This window comes from Pyrus communis, chromosome 5 (assembly GCF_963583255.1).
Source record: "Pyrus communis chromosome 5, drPyrComm1.1, whole genome shotgun sequence".
NCBI classification, from domain to species: domain Eukaryota; kingdom Viridiplantae; phylum Streptophyta; class Magnoliopsida; order Rosales; family Rosaceae; genus Pyrus; species Pyrus communis.
The window spans coordinates 22,315,722-22,331,181 of NC_084807.1; the positions used below are offsets into that span (position 1 = coordinate 22,315,722).

Consider the following 15,460-nt stretch of genomic DNA (forward strand, 5'->3'; position numbering starts at 1 on the left):
CTCGAGGGGAATGGGTCACAAGCCAATTCAATGAATCGAACTGGGCAAAAAACCTAACATAGCTGATTGGAGATCTTATGGTCTAGGTTCAATAGGCAAACTAGTTGAGTTTGATTCAAAAGTTGAACACACAACTTACCCATTCTTATGATAAAATGTGTGTTGTCTGTTGAGTTTGAGGGGTTATGTTTTATACTGACATTAATATCTTGTTATCAAGAGTAATATGACATACTATTCTTAATTAATGTCACCTATATAGGAGTAAATAGGGCCGCATTTATGAGAATTGAAATGGTTAAATTCTCTAAAACTCCTACGAAATCCGGGATCTGTTCAGGGCCGAAATGAACACAACCGTATGAATTGACGTGTGGCAAACATGATATGTGTGTAGCATATTGTCTCGGTTTACTATTGCGGTGAACAGTTCAAGATCTTCCACATCCACTGCGTCACCAAGTAAACCCGATATGTTTTCACTAGGGTAAGTTCAAGTCCAAAAGACACTTCACCCGATGCATCTCATGTCTATTCTCTCTCAGTTTTAGGCAGCCTAGTCATACATTTGCATTCAAATGTGGGGTAGTTGTTGGAGTTTGAATGAAATTTCAACACAAATGTGGGGTATTGTTGGAAATTTTGAGTAGAAATTTCATTGTAGAATCCTGTAGAACTACAAGCACTGAGTAGGGACAAAAATTTTGTTTCAAGGACATTGCGGCACGCAAGCCTCGATCTTCTATATTTTTGTTCAATATTATTTCGTTATTCATACTCTATTAATTTCCTATTCACATTTATTATTTATTAACATATATAATTTTATCACAGATTGTTGACTTGTATCCAACATTTACACACTGCATTTTCACTTTTCTGAATTTGAAATAGAACCATGCCGTTGGGTTGTTTTTTCCTTGCCAACTTGGAGTAAACAATTAGTTGTTCCAAATCTTGGACAATATCATTGTTTGACCGGTTCACTAGTAAAACATGTAAAGGCAAGTACCCGTAAGTTTAGAGAAAATTTTCAATGTATTGAAAACACAACTCATTATTGCATATGTAATAATACAATTAGTTAAAAACTTGAGAAAAAATTTCAATTAATTTCATTACTACACTTGGTAGCGTACGATTCGTGACACACCCTGGTCGAGACCAGGACGTACTGGCCGTCACGTGGAAGTGACGTAGCCATGTGCACAGTGCGGAAGCTAATAAAATAATAGTGGAAAAAGTAATACGAATAAATAAAAACTGATTTTACAATAAGTAATAATAATAAGTGCGACACCTAGTTCAGAGCAAGCCTAAAGCAGTCCAAATGGAAATGATACGACAACAGTACACCCGAAGGTGGCCCTACGCTGGTGAAGGTCTGTCAGAAATGCCGAGAAAGCCCTTTGGGAAAACCACCGCTATCTGCTAGACAACTAGAACCTGGAGGGGCGCAAAACAAAAGCGTGAGTGGGCAAAAACAAAGCTTTTGAAAACCATTTATAAATACTTTCTAACCCCTCGCCGTAAAACCTGTATACTTCCCAGAAAATAGACATATATACGTATGTATAGATATGCCAAACATGCTCAAAAATATGCCATGTCGAAATCTCAGAATGAAATGTAAGTGCTCAGGTATAAATCATAACAATAACATATAATCTGGCAGCCGGAGTCACCTAACGTGACCTGTACGGCTGCATGTAGAGCTCAAATCTCAAACTCAATAACTGAACCTGCCCACGAGTCGGAACCACCTAAAGTGGTCTGTACGACAGGCCTGGGTGTAATACATATATACGCTCTAGTGCTACGATCACGTGAAGGCTGTGCGAATAATCGCGGGTCACCTACGAGTCGGAACCACCTAATGTGGTCTGTATGACAGGACTGTGCACCTAACTTGGATCCAAGCTGAGCGTGTGGTGTGAGAGGTGAACATCACGTGAAGGACTGTGCCCTACTCTGGGCGGAAGCACTAACACCGGGGGTGCAGGTTATGAGCTCTCTAAGCATCTCGAACTACTACTGAATTATAAACATGAATAACACTTACCTGGCACTTACCTGTGCGTCCACATCACCCAATATGCATATGTATGTATATATATATATGCAACTAATAATGTACTAACAATGCACAACCAACGATAATATAATGCATGACATATAACTAATAAACATTTAAATCAATTATAGTATATAGGTATATACGGAAAACCAAAAGCCCACTCACTGGTATGTGGAAGGGTTGTAGCCCCCCTGCCTCGAATGACCACGCTCGTCCTCGGGATACGTATCACCTATATGCAAAACAACTACAAAAACGTAAATTTTAAAGCACATAACCAACTTCTCGTAATAACTTCTCATACATTGCTCAAATTGGACAAATGAATATACCAACGTGCTCTACACAACCTCAGGATCACACCCAAATTTTTAGAATAATTTTTCACCGCCGCACGCGCAGGCACGTGCCTGGCACGCTGACGGCGTCAACTGACGCCGTTAGGAATATTCCGTCAGTTTTGACAGATTCCGTTAACGGCATTAGGAATATTCCGTCTCCTTCTCCGGCGAGACTTCGGCGCCGTCGCCGGCGCCGAAAAACTGGAAAATTTTCAAACGTTGATATCTCGTTCGTTTTTCACCCAAATTTGACAAAAATACTACCAATTTGAAGCTTAGACCTAGGAGAACACGAATATACCACTTTTAAGGGTTAAAAACCACGAGATCTCACTTGTCACCACACTCCAATTCCGGCCAACTTCGAATACGGCGATCCCGACGTCCAATTCCTTTAAACGAACTACTCCGAGACTCCTTGGGACTCCACCAAGCTACCTACAAGCTTCATTTTCCCTAAAACGTGAGAAATCACGTGTGCATGAATAGTACCCCCAATCGGACATCGTCGAATCGACGTGAAAACGATGGAGTTCTCACCTGAAAATGGTACGACTGGACTCCCACGAGCCTCACGAGCTCGAATGTGTACTCAGTTCCTTCGATCTGTGGAGATTTAGTGTGCTTGTGTGTGTGTCCGTACGTTTTCGAAGGAAGAGGAAGGAATGGGGTTCTCGGGACAGTCATAGGGAAAGAGACAGAGAGTTAGGGAGAGTGACAGTGTGAGTGTGTGGCCCAACACATGCCAACACCACACAAAACAACCAATAACGTAAAGGGAACGAACTAGGGGTAAAAGTGTCTTTTCACACGTACGTTTTTGATATTTTCGGGACGGGTTGTCACAACTCGTGTTCACATCACAATGAAAAATCTCTCGTAAGTCTAACAGTTTTGCAATCATGTTCACGATTTCAAGGAGCAAGACTTATTTGTTAATTGCACTGATATTTGTTAGGAAAAAAAAAATTGTTTATGCTCCGTCATGTATTTTTGATATTCACATTTGAATTTTAAATAAATAGTTATTATCTTTTTATGTTTAATAAAGCATCTCACTTAATAAATAAATAAATAAAAAAGAGCAAGATGACAAAATCACAACAAATTATAAGATCTAGAAGTTTTTTTTTTTTTTTTTTTTTTTTCTTCTTGTATGATTTATATTACATGGAGAGCAAGTAAAACCATAAATAAAAGCACAAGGATAAGAGAAAATAGAATCAAGCTGAGACAATTGAACCCCTTCTTCCATCTCTCATTTCTCTTTAAATATTATGTACTGCAACACGTTATTAACACAAAGCGTGCCTCTAAGCTTGAGGAGAGGATTCTTTAACGGTGATGAAGCTTTACTAGCTAAGTAATTCTAATTATATCTTTGTGATTTAATTATATATTTTGGTATGATTAGGATTGATTTTTATGATTATTATATGGCTTTGTTGATATTATGTGTGTAATAAACAAAAAGGTAATGTTATCCCCACCTATTTTTAAGTCTCGTACACTTTTTTTAATTTTAATCATTAAATCGAATAAATTGAAAAGAAAAAAAATCAAAGTTCGTAAGAAGTAAGACATTGCCTAGTGCTTGAGAATATTTTTTTGTGAGTTGGTTCTTTAGAATATTTTTTATACTTTTCCCTATAATTATATTTTTATTTTTGCTATAATCAATTTGTTATGCACATGGTTGCAGTTGGCAACAGTGGCAAGTGACCGATGATTGTGTTGGCCACCTGCAGCTGCGAGGCATTTAAAATTCGAATGCTTTTGTTGGATGAATAATTGAAGTAATGGGTCCCAGTTGTCAAATACAATTGCTGGTATTTAAATTTTTTGTTAATTTAAGGTATTTTTTATTTGCACTCTAGAATAGCACTATTCACAAATATTTACAAAATAATGCTATATTTATTATTTACGTGTATTATCACTTGAATCCTTTCTTCAATAGATATGAGCCCTTCAACGCATGCAGGTTCTATCTATATTAGAAAGATAATACAAATGATGGTACAAGTAGATGATAAAAATAACATTTTTTTAGATTTATAGATCTCTATTGTTGGATATTGATAGGTTTTTTTTTTTCCCTAAACATATGGAATTATTTACACTAAGGAGGTGAGGGAGTGGCCAATAGGTCAGCCATAATAGTTTGAAGTGCACACTAGGTTTTTTTAATCGTTAATTTAACCTGTGTTTTAAAGAGTCTTTATCCTTAAATGGTTTTACTAATTAATCTCAATTAATTTAATCTTAGTTTTACAGAGTCTTTCTCCTTAATTTAATCTTTGTTTTTTTAAAGAGTGTTAATACCAAGAAGTTAATTTAATGTTTCTTTTAGAGAGTGTTTCTCCTTAATTGGCTTTACTAATTAAACTCAATTAATTTAATTAGATACTTTACTGTGGTCTGTAAATTAATCCGCTATGACCAAAAGTGACTATGACTTGATTGTTTTATTATGTGGTATTTTCTTCCAAGTTTGGTACAATGTCACTTTCCAAAGTTTTCTTTTGATATAATATCAACTATCATATATGCATAAATAATATTGTGATACTAATAAAACAATATATATATATATATATATATATAGATTAGTAGAAAATAGCGTTAAACAAGAAGTAAATGATAGTATATATGCACTATAATGTGCACAATAAATTTTATTTGGGCAACATAATAGTGGTTTTATTATCATTTTAAAATAAATGTATAAATTTTAAAAGGACATCTTGAATTAAATCCAAACAATACTAAAATTAAAAATGACTCCAAATCAAAGAATAAGGCCACTTGCCCAATCTAATAGCCACTGTATTTGCGGATATTTTTAGTGTGACAAGCACAAGATCACAAATAGCATTTCAAAATGAACTTCAATCTGCGCAACTAAAGATTCAATCACTTCATAATCCTCCATGAGAAACTTTCTACATAAAATGCCAATAAAACTGGTAAAGGTACACTCTTTGAATACAACATTGTCAACTCCTAAAAATATTGCAAAATAAACAAATAGTGACTGCTACAATAGAAACTCTATGCACAATAAGTTTTTTTCCCCAAACATATTATCAACATTCATCATAAGTTTTGTGTTTGCCATTTTATCATCTCTAATATCGTGGAGTAAATAAAAGCTTTTATAAAAATTAGAATGTAAGAATTATTAGAAAATTTGTCATTTAGTTTTACAGTCCAGTGATATTTCTATTCATTTGTAAGTGAAATGTCTTAATTTTGATTATCATCAAAAATGAATTTGAACCATATTATTACTAATTCATTATAAGACTAAACCGATCATTTTATCTTAATATAGATAATATTGTTTATTAAAAAAAATTAATTAGACAATGTGAACCCAACAAAAAGGGTTATGCTTTATTGCTTTCTTTGGCGTGTAAAACGAGTAAGAGCAAGAAGAAAAGTAAAAGCCAAAATACTCAAGTACATTTGAAAATTCATAACGAACCTTCTAGGAAAGGCCAAACCGAAAGATGACAACATGGGCGGCAATTTGCGAACACGTCAGTGTAAGGTTCCATCCACACAATGCCCGTTGCTTGCGGGAGTGCGGATACTCGTAAGATTAAACTTTCCTTCGTCGTAATATTCTAAACAATTCCAATTTATAAAAGGGATTCTAAATTCGTCAAACTTTTTTTAATCAGCTAACCTAATTATGATATTGCCATGTTGGACATGCATCTATGTGCAACTTGAATTTACGAGCGTCGAATCCAATTCGTTGCAATTCAGCATCAAACTGTCTTACCCAACTGTTGCACAATACGTGTAAAAAAAAAAAATGTGGATGAGAGGGCGGGATTAGACCAAATAGTTCGAGATGAACTCGACACAATAAAACGAGCAACATTATCTTACCTAGCCAACCAATTACACAAAGCGTGTAAAAAGAGTGGACGAGAGAGTGGGATTAGGGCAAACAATTTGAGATCAACTCGATACGGTAAAACATACACACTACTTCGGTCAACTGGTCTGATCTGAACATATATACAAGAGAGTGGAAGAGATAGTGACGTATGACCAAATAGTGTGTGCAAAAATTGAATGAATTTATATATGGTAGGACCGCAATTATAGAAAGAAAGTAGAATCACAAACCCTAGGCCGACAAACAATTTGGACAACATGGTGGGACCCACCCCTTGGATTAGATTATAGATTATATTAGATTCTCCTCTCTATCTCTCTCCCCTTCCTTCCTTTCCCTCTCCCCCAGTCTTCCTCCTTTTGCTTCTCTCTCAATCTTCAAACCGCGTCCTCCTCAATTTCCTGCAACCTTTTGTAACTTTGACCAAGCAAAAGCTCCTCCAGACTCTCTCCCAGCAGGTAATCCCTCCTCCTCCTTCATCCTACTTCTTCGATTCCGCTCGGAATTCGTTTCCCTCTTTCGTCAACGCGTTTGCGATTTGATTTCAGGTATTTTCTGGAAGTTTCTGGACTGATTTCAATTCGCAGATTTTGATTTCGTTTCCGTCGAATTTAGTTGATCAGATTGGTTGATTCGTCGCCACCGGTTTCGTCGGCGGCTTTTGGCTTTTCTGAAAATGTTTTTGACTTTTTTTCGATCAAAGTGGAAGTGCTTATTTATGAAGCAGAACTCTTTCCTTTTAAATGGATCGTCCGAACTTGTTTCGTTTGAATTGTAACGCTTCGAATTCAGATGCTACTGGGGAAATTCGTTTTTTGGGTTTCATTTATTACAGCTTAAATAGCACGGATAAAGGGTCTCTGTTTCTGCTTATGCTTTTGGGAAAAGTACTTCTGTTTTATGGGATCTATTAGGGATTTAATTTTGCGTTTGGATTTTTGCTTGGTTACTTAATTATTCTAGAAATGATCTTAGAGTTGGCAAATTTGGTTGAATATAGTTTTCATATTTTTATATATATGTATTTGTGTGTGTGTATATATTTATTAGTATTATTTTGTATTTTCACATTGCATAATTGCTTCTGCTATTTCAATTAGGAAAAGTCATGGCAAAATAAAGTATAACAAAATTAAAATTCACCGATTGTTGTTTTGACTCACCGATCAGCGATGATGTGTTCTTAACTTGTCTTCAGATATGCATATATCATACTTTCCCAATTAGTCCATGTCGTTGGCTGAGAGTTTGGTGTTTTATTTTGGAATTTATTCACATTTGTAATCGAGTTCTCTTGCTAATGTGTAGCATTATTTTTTGTTTTGGTTGTGTGCAGGAGATTCAATTTGGTAGAGTGTGATAGCTAGAAGATAAGACAGTGCACGGTCTTATCAGCTAACTGAATTTGGTTTTTAGAAATAGATTGTAGTTGCATATTTGTCATAGTGGTGATCTTAAAAGTGACTTCAGAACGATTACGGCGTCCTGCTATTTGCTAGACTTTGATTTATAGACAGAGGAGAAGGGTTAATTATAAGATTGCAAAATCTTGGAATCATGCCGGTATCGGGAAATGAAGAGGTGTTTATTTCCTTTCTAAATTACTGCTAACTGAGATTAGAGCCTTGTTTAAATTTATTGTTTTCATGAATATTGATCAATTAAATCTTTTGTTGGCAGACTGGGGTTAAACCCGTCACCCAGAAATCTAGTGATTATAGTGCAGGTGTTCCTATCAAGAAAAGGAGGTTTTTCATGAGTCCTCCTTCACCACCTCCTGAAGAACCAATTTTGTTTCCAATAGAAGAACCATCTTTGTTTCCAGAAAAAATTGACTCAGTACTGAAGGAACAATCTAGCCCAACTCGGGGGTCGACTCCTTCATTTGTTAGTATCACCAGTTCTGGACTTTCTGATGCCAAAAAGATTCCTGAATCAGATTATAGAAGAGGAAACTCTGACATTGCAAATGTTAGTGTGGCCCAAGGAAATGATAATATGTTTAGAGTCAAACTCGAAGAACCTATCCCTGGAATTCACTCAAGTGCTTTGGATGACATGCGGAGGAAAGGGAAGCTTGTCTTGTCTGATAATCCTGCACCTGAGTTGACTTTAAGGAAAAGTGAATTGACTTTAGCACCAAATGAAGCTCTTGCAGCTACTGTAGGGAAGGAGATTTTGCATAGCCGAAGTAAAGTAGAAGTGAAGTGTAAAGAAGAAATGCCTGCTGTTGCTGAGGGAACTGAATTGTCATTAGGTTTAAAGGAACATCTTTCTCCAGCTTTGACAGGACCGGTTATTGGTGGTGAAGGGAGTTACCGGAATCAGGATAACTTGGAGCCTATGTCACTGAATTTGTCCTTAAGTGAAGAAAAAACCAGCAGCCAATGTGAAAGAAGTGGTAAAGGTTTGAGTTCCCTTGGTGCTGATATGAGTGAATGTCGAGCAAACTGGGATTTGAATACACCAATGGATGCATGGACAGATACTGTTATTGATTCTTCCATATCCATTGATGGGAGTAACGCAACTGGTGGGCTGGATTGCAAAACTGGGTTGGTTGGAGCTGGTGTTAACAAAGAAAAACTGTCCATTGTTGAGAGCCAGAACAGAGCTAATGAGACCAACTCATCCACACTTGCTAACCAGTACAAGTCCAACGGCTCCCTTCTTTTGGGCCTTAGTTCACTTTTCTTGCAGTTAAACCAGTGTCAAAACCCTTCTAGTTCATCCGGTAAACTGGATTTACATAGGGTGATGCCTGCTATAAACTCACCTAGATTGTCTGGGCCTATTAGAAATTTGAACTTGGGTAATTGTAAAACTGTGAAATCAGAACCGTTTGATGAGGGTGTCAAGCTGAATGTTAACGTATCTAAACCCAGTAACACAGGACTAGTAGATTGTAGTAGAGCAGTGAAGTGTGGAGTCGTTGAGCAGGGGAATCTTGGAGCTGTTAAGTCTTCAAATACGAGCACCCAAAAATCAGTTGATCCTAGACCCATAAAATCTGAACCAACTCTTGTGGATACTCGAGAAACCATCAAGTCAATTGAAGGAACATCAGTCCAACTGGATAAACATTTGATCCAAGGTGTGGATAAGCATTCTGGTGACATGATGTTGCCTATGACTTCAGAGATGTCTTGCCGTGATGGAAAGACAGATTTGACTATGAGCAGGGATGTGACAAAGCATTCAGGAAACGTTAATGCATATGCGCCTATGGAAGCTTGTCAAAGCAAAGATCAGGTTGCTGTATCTCAGGGTCTTGATACCAAGGGAAACAATACGAGAACAGACGATGGTAATATTGACCGTGAGAGTTGTAAATTGAAGTGTATGAATGATCTGTTACTTGGTTCACGGGGAAGTGGTGAGGGTTGCGCCAGTGATGAGGAAAAGATTAATATATCTGCGGATATGCTGGAAGATTCTTATGGTTCTGATTGTGAATCAGATGGTGCTCGTGCTTTAGAAACAGCTATGGATACTGAACAAGATGGTAAGGGCAATGATTATGAAGATGGCGAGGTCCAAGAGTCAGTTGAGCTTACTGCCGTAGAAGAACCAATATGTAAGGCAAGAGAAGTGGAACATGACGATAATGACGATTTAGATAATAAAAGGACGGAGTTTGTGGGACCTATTAACAATGTTCATCTTACTTCATTCTATAATGAAGCAAAAGACAACAAAGATAATCTTGCTGAAACAAGTAATAATAATTATACAGAATCTTTTGATGTAGTTCTTAATGATAAATCTGATAAAGGCTCTGACGAAGATTTGTGTTTGCAAGAACCATTAGCTGTTGAAAATCTAACCAGCGGAGCTGGTGTTGAAGGGTCAACAGAACCTGATGACCAATCGGGGAAGATGGATGCCCAGAAATGTCAGGATGCAGAGTTCTCCGAGCAAGTCACTAATGGAAGCCAAGGAACTGTAGTGGATATTGGTCAGTGTGTAAAGCTGAATGTAAATAACACTGACCTGGCACCAATGAGTGACTCAAATTTGCCCAAAACATCTGGTAGTGGTGATAATGCTGCTAAGGATACCAGTTATGGAGGACAACGGAGCCGGATAATAACTTTGCCTCGATCTTCAACTGTTTCTCCGAGTAAATCGAGATCTATTTCAGGACAGCCTTTGCCATCAAGAGTTGGAAAAGAAATATTACCTGATGTAGCAACGGAGGAAGATAATATACATTCTCGAGGGAGGTGATTATTTTTCCCTTGTTTTCTATTTTCACTTTTATTTGGTTTTTAGGGTTAATAGTTGTATTCTAATCTCAATCTTCTTCCTTTTTGCCACTTTTTTTCCCCCCCCCAGAGTTGAACCATATGTTGACAGAAACCCTGGATTTTCAAGGGAGCGATACCAAGATCAATCACTGAGATATTATAGATTGGCTCCTAGACGTGGTAGAGGGAGGATGAATAGTCGCGGTGATTGGGGTTCTGATCGTAACTATGCTTCGGAGCTTTATAATAATCAAACAAACTATCGTGTCCCCAGGCATAAATATGCCCTTGATGTTTCTGATGCTGACCTTGAATATAATACTTACAATATGGCTTCAGAGAGTGCATTTGCTGGTACAGGTCGTGGAGGAAGGAATCTTTCAAATGATGGACCACTTAACTACCATATACCCTCAAGGAGGCGGTCTCCTATTGGAGCACACATGCCTCGCCAAAATCCAAGAAATATTAGCCCAACCAGATGCATGGGTGAAGATGCTCCAAATTTGGTTGGAATGAGGCATAACGAGAAGTTTATGAGGGGTTTCCCTAATGATATTGCAAACCCCATGTTCACTCGTACCCAACCTTCATATGATAGAGTAGATGGTCAATTTGGACGAGGAAATCGGAACTTTTCTTTTGTACAGAGGAGAGGGATTCCTAGAGTTCGGTCAAAATCGCCAATAAGGTCCAGGACTCGCTCTCCTGGGCCATGGCCGTCTCCTAGAAGAAGATCCCCAGATGGGTTTGCTGGTCCTAGAGAACTAACTCATCGAAGGTCTCCACCAGTTTACAGGATGGGGAGGTTTAGATCCCCTGATGGCCCATGTTTTCCTGGAGAGATGGTGATTAGGAGGAATCCGCCAAATGATTTGAGGAATATGGATTCTGGAAGAGACCATGGTCCTTCAAGATCTGCTATTCCTAATAGGAGTCCTTCTGGTCGGAATTTAGTCAGACACAGGAGATTTGACATCATAGATCCTCGAGAGAGGCTAAATAATGACGATTATTTTGGTGGCCCCATGCATTCTGGTCGTTTGCATGAGCTTGGTGGTGATGGAAATGGTGATGAGAGAAGAAGATTTGGTGAGAGACGTGGACCTATCCGTTCATTCAGACCTTATAATGGTGCTGATGGTGAGACATTTCATCTTAATGGAGAGGATGGACCTAGGCCTTTGAGGTTCTTCCCAGATGATAGTACCGAGTTTCAAGAAAGAGGCAATTTGAGGGGAAGGGACTTTGACAGAAGGATTAAGAATCGGCCAGGAAATGCACCTAGAAGAATAAGAGGGTTCGAGGACCAAGAAGGTAATTACAAACACGTTGAGCAGCCTTGGCATGATGGTGGGTTTGATGATACGTCACAAGTGAAGAGAAAAGTATTTTGAATTTGCTTCTACCTTGACCTTGAATTCGGGATTGGTTGTTCATGTCTGGCGCATGACTCTATTGGCTCAAAGCACAAAGCAAGGGGCCATTCTGTTGTTTACATGTGATGTTCTGAGGGCCTTCTCCAGTTCCAAAGCCTTGCTTACGATTCCATGGTTTCTGAACAGGATGCAGTACAACCTTGCTTAACTGTCTCCTATGTAAATAGTTTGCATCTGGTATTATGGTGGTTAGTTCCTCACGATGCTCGTGTTACAGTACTTATGGGCTTTATATGTAGTGCCTGAATTTCATTGGCAAGTTTTGTACTTGTCATTGGTCTTGGTTGCACATCATATCTCGTAGAGTCATTCTCATGGAGTTAGCCATTGAAATGCTTATACGAAGATTCTCCTTAGTTTATGAGTTATGTTTCTGCATTGGTTTTTATGCATGGTGAGTTGTCCGAGGGCAGGTATCCTACAAGGAAATGGCATCACTTTAAACTAGTATATAGGCCATGAAGCTCCAGTTGTAACTGTGTGCCCTGTTACTTTCTTCACGTCCATCTTCCTGTTGCAGAATGAGAAGACTGTCAATACAGTTTGTTCTTCGGTCCTGAAAATTTCCATCGATCCTGGTTAAGTGAGCAATTGCCAGAGAAGCTGCTCTTGTAGATGCTTTCAGTATAGAGCATCTTATTGTTTGGAGGTTGTGTTGAATAATGATGTGCAGACATGCTGCAAACTGATGTGAAGGAGAGGCACTGCTACTTGTGTGTGAAAAATGGCACGGGCTATGCCTGCAAGTTCTGGATCGGCTTCCTAGCTTACTAGCACTAAAGTTGACAGATGAATAATGCTGTGTTGGAAGATTAATATCTGTTGATGTGTATGTTATTTTCTTGAAATGGTATCATGCAATGCATATGAGAAGCCTTTTTGCGCTTCTTGTGCGCAGTTAAATGTGTGGTGCGTTGCTGGTTTTACATTATAAATGATGAATATCCTGACCTGAATCAGCTACAAATTGGGAAATGTTGGGTACATAATCGGTTACGTGATGAAGACAGTTCTCCCCTGGAATTTAGGGCAATGAGATTTCTCAAAACATGAAAATGTGGTTAGTTTTTGAGTCAAACTTTGATGAAGGTGTTGGGAAGTCTTAGAACTAGTGATTGATGAAAGAACCGAAATCTTGTTTTCGGTCGGGATATTGGAGGTACTGAGGTAGAATTTCTTTGTATGCGTTTCATGTGCTACTTACCTTCCTCATTTGAACACCGGCGAGGTTGAAGTTTGGATCCAGTTTCCGGCAAAACTAGCCGGTCGGAACTGCCTCCTGCATCCAAATGTAACCATAAAAATCTATATTGATGAGAGGTAAAAGTTTCAGAGATGAATAAGGTGGTAAAGTGGAGAGATGTCATGAGGGATTTGAGGAAGTGAGAATGTGATGAGATTAAGAATAATTTAGGGTTATAATCTTTTATTAAAATTGTGAAGAACAAGCATTGTTTAACACGATGAATGATTCAAGTGGAATACGAGCTGAGGGGACCTTTGACTTGACTTAATGTAAAGGATAAAATTTGCTTATTTGGTGCACACATCTTCGATTCTTAAAAGTCTCTTTGGAAGTAATTTTGGGAAAGTCATAATCAATGTTGCGAACAATTGTATGAGAGGTGTTTCACTGTAAAATTGCGTAAAGGGGGTGATTTTACGGAGAAATGCATAAATCAAGTAATTTTTCTTGTGATTTTATGGAGGCACTTCTCATGCACTTTCTTTTTTAAGTGATTTTACCCTTCCAAACGGGAATTATATGAAAATCACCCACATTATTACAAAAATAAAATTAGTTAAATTAAAGACAATACCAAATTTGAAAACCTAAGCAAACACGTGGAAAATTTCATGGGTTACATTTGGTCCTATAGCCAATGTGAGAGAGGCTATAAATTAAGGGTGGAAATGTGTTGAGTCATTGCATGACGGCGTGAGTTTGAACTCCGTCGATGACTAATTTAACATCTAATTTAGCAAAATCTATCGTTTGACAAAAAAAAAAATACTTCCAACACTTCTTCCTTTCTTAGTACTTTTTTTCAAAGAAATATTTTTTCTCGCCCTCCACAAAGAGAAAAAAACTTGAGAGAAAAATTAGAATTATTATTTGCACCAAAAAGGAAAAATCATTCACACATACATAATTTTTTATTTTTCACTGTAGAGTAGTGTACGGTCACCTTACTGTAGTGCTAATAGTACATATCGATAGAATTCTATCCCCAATTTTTATTTGGCTTGATAGCTCAAATAGTTTTTGAAATTGGCACAACTTCTTATTTTGATCATTGAGATTTAAAGTCGTTGAAAGTAGTCATTGTGATTGTCCTTCGTCAATCATTTTAATCATTTTGTAAAAAATCTCCATTAAATTGAGAGTATTTTTGTCAAATCGGCTTCTCTACTTGAACTGGTTATTTCTTCAATTTAATGAAGATTTTTCATAGAATAATCAAAATGATTGATGGTGAACAATCTCAAGGATCTCAAAGACTAAAATGATGAGTTATGCTAATCTCAGACATCATCTCTACTAATTAATGAAACTCTCTTTGTCAACTAAAAGAGGGTAAAAAGACAAATTAATCTTCTATCACATAAAAAAATGATGGGCAATAATGCAATTTCACATGTCAAAATTTTACTGTTTTTTATTAAAGCCTCATCTACATGTGATGTTAAAATACCTCCAATATTAAAAAAAAAATTCCAAAAACAAAAACCTCCAACTTCCCCCACTTCCCTCTCTCCTTCTCATTTTATACAAAAAATGTGTTCATACATACAAAGTGGGTAGGCAAATGCTATTTTTAACTAAAAAAACATTTTTTGCGACGACTTTTATACCTGAAGTATTAGTTAATACCTTTGGGCTTTTACTTTCACTAATACAGCCCATTGATCTGCCCATTCTGATTCTTGCATCCCAATTCAAGTACAGTCCAAGTTTCAACCAAGAAAGACAAGTACAATCCAATTGACCATTGATATTGCCTTTTGCCTCTGCAGTTGCTATGTGTCAGCTCAACATCTTTTTATTTTTTGATCCAAAGAAGTGATATGAATAGAGTAGGATTCTCTCAAATTCTGTCTTATTTGAACGGTTAGGATTAAGACACGTTAATATTTTATGTTGACTTCTTTATAGAGAAAGAAAAAAAAGAAGTAAAGAGAGGGGAGAGGAGGGAAGAAGAATGAATTTAGAGAAGAGATAATCCTACTCCGAAACAAAAACTAAGAACGACCAATAAAAACACAAAACTATGAAAAATAAGGCATATAAGCCAAACTTTAGATTAAAATGGAAAAGGTTGAAACTATTTTTTTTTACTGATGATAGAATAATCTACGCTAAATTTATCTAAACTACATGAAATAGAGTTTTTGAACACGAAACCCAATAAGTTAAAGAAGAAGATCATATTTAT

At 37.2% G+C, this 15,460-nt stretch overlaps 1 protein-coding gene across 3 annotated transcripts; it reads left to right on the top strand.

Moving 5' to 3' along the window:
- The first annotated feature begins 6,663 nt into the window (after positions 1-6,663).
- On the top strand, positions 6,664-13,482 carry LOC137733891 (uncharacterized). Of its 3 annotated transcripts, XM_068473101.1 has the most exons (5): positions 6,664-6,792; positions 7,671-7,915; positions 8,015-10,052; positions 10,137-10,560; positions 10,673-13,482. In XM_068473101.1, exons 2-5 carry the CDS (start codon positions 7,892-7,894, stop codon positions 11,979-11,981), a joined length of 3,795 nt encoding a protein of 1,264 aa, XP_068329202.1. In that variant the 5' UTR covers positions 6,664-6,792; positions 7,671-7,891; the 3' UTR covers positions 11,982-13,482. The 3 variants fall into 3 exon arrangements, with proteins under 3 accessions (XP_068329202.1, XP_068329201.1, XP_068329200.1); XM_068473100.1 differs by having other exon boundaries at positions 6,664-6,882; positions 8,015-10,560; XM_068473099.1 differs by having other exon boundaries at positions 8,015-10,560.
- Positions 13,483-15,460: the final 1,978 nt, after the last annotated feature.

Bases quoted from the DNA above. Each gene is read 5' to 3' on its own strand.
- LOC137733891 (XM_068473100.1), top strand. From the start codon at position 7,892: ATGCCGGTATCGGGAAATGAAGAG. The intron at 7,916-8,014 runs GTGTTTATTTCC...TTTTGTTGGCAG, and splicing joins CGGTATCGGGAAATGAAGAG to ACTGGGGTTAAACCCGTCAC. The intron at 10,561-10,672 runs GTGATTATTTTT...TCCCCCCCCCAG, and splicing joins AATATACATTCTCGAGGGAG to AGTTGAACCATATGTTGACA.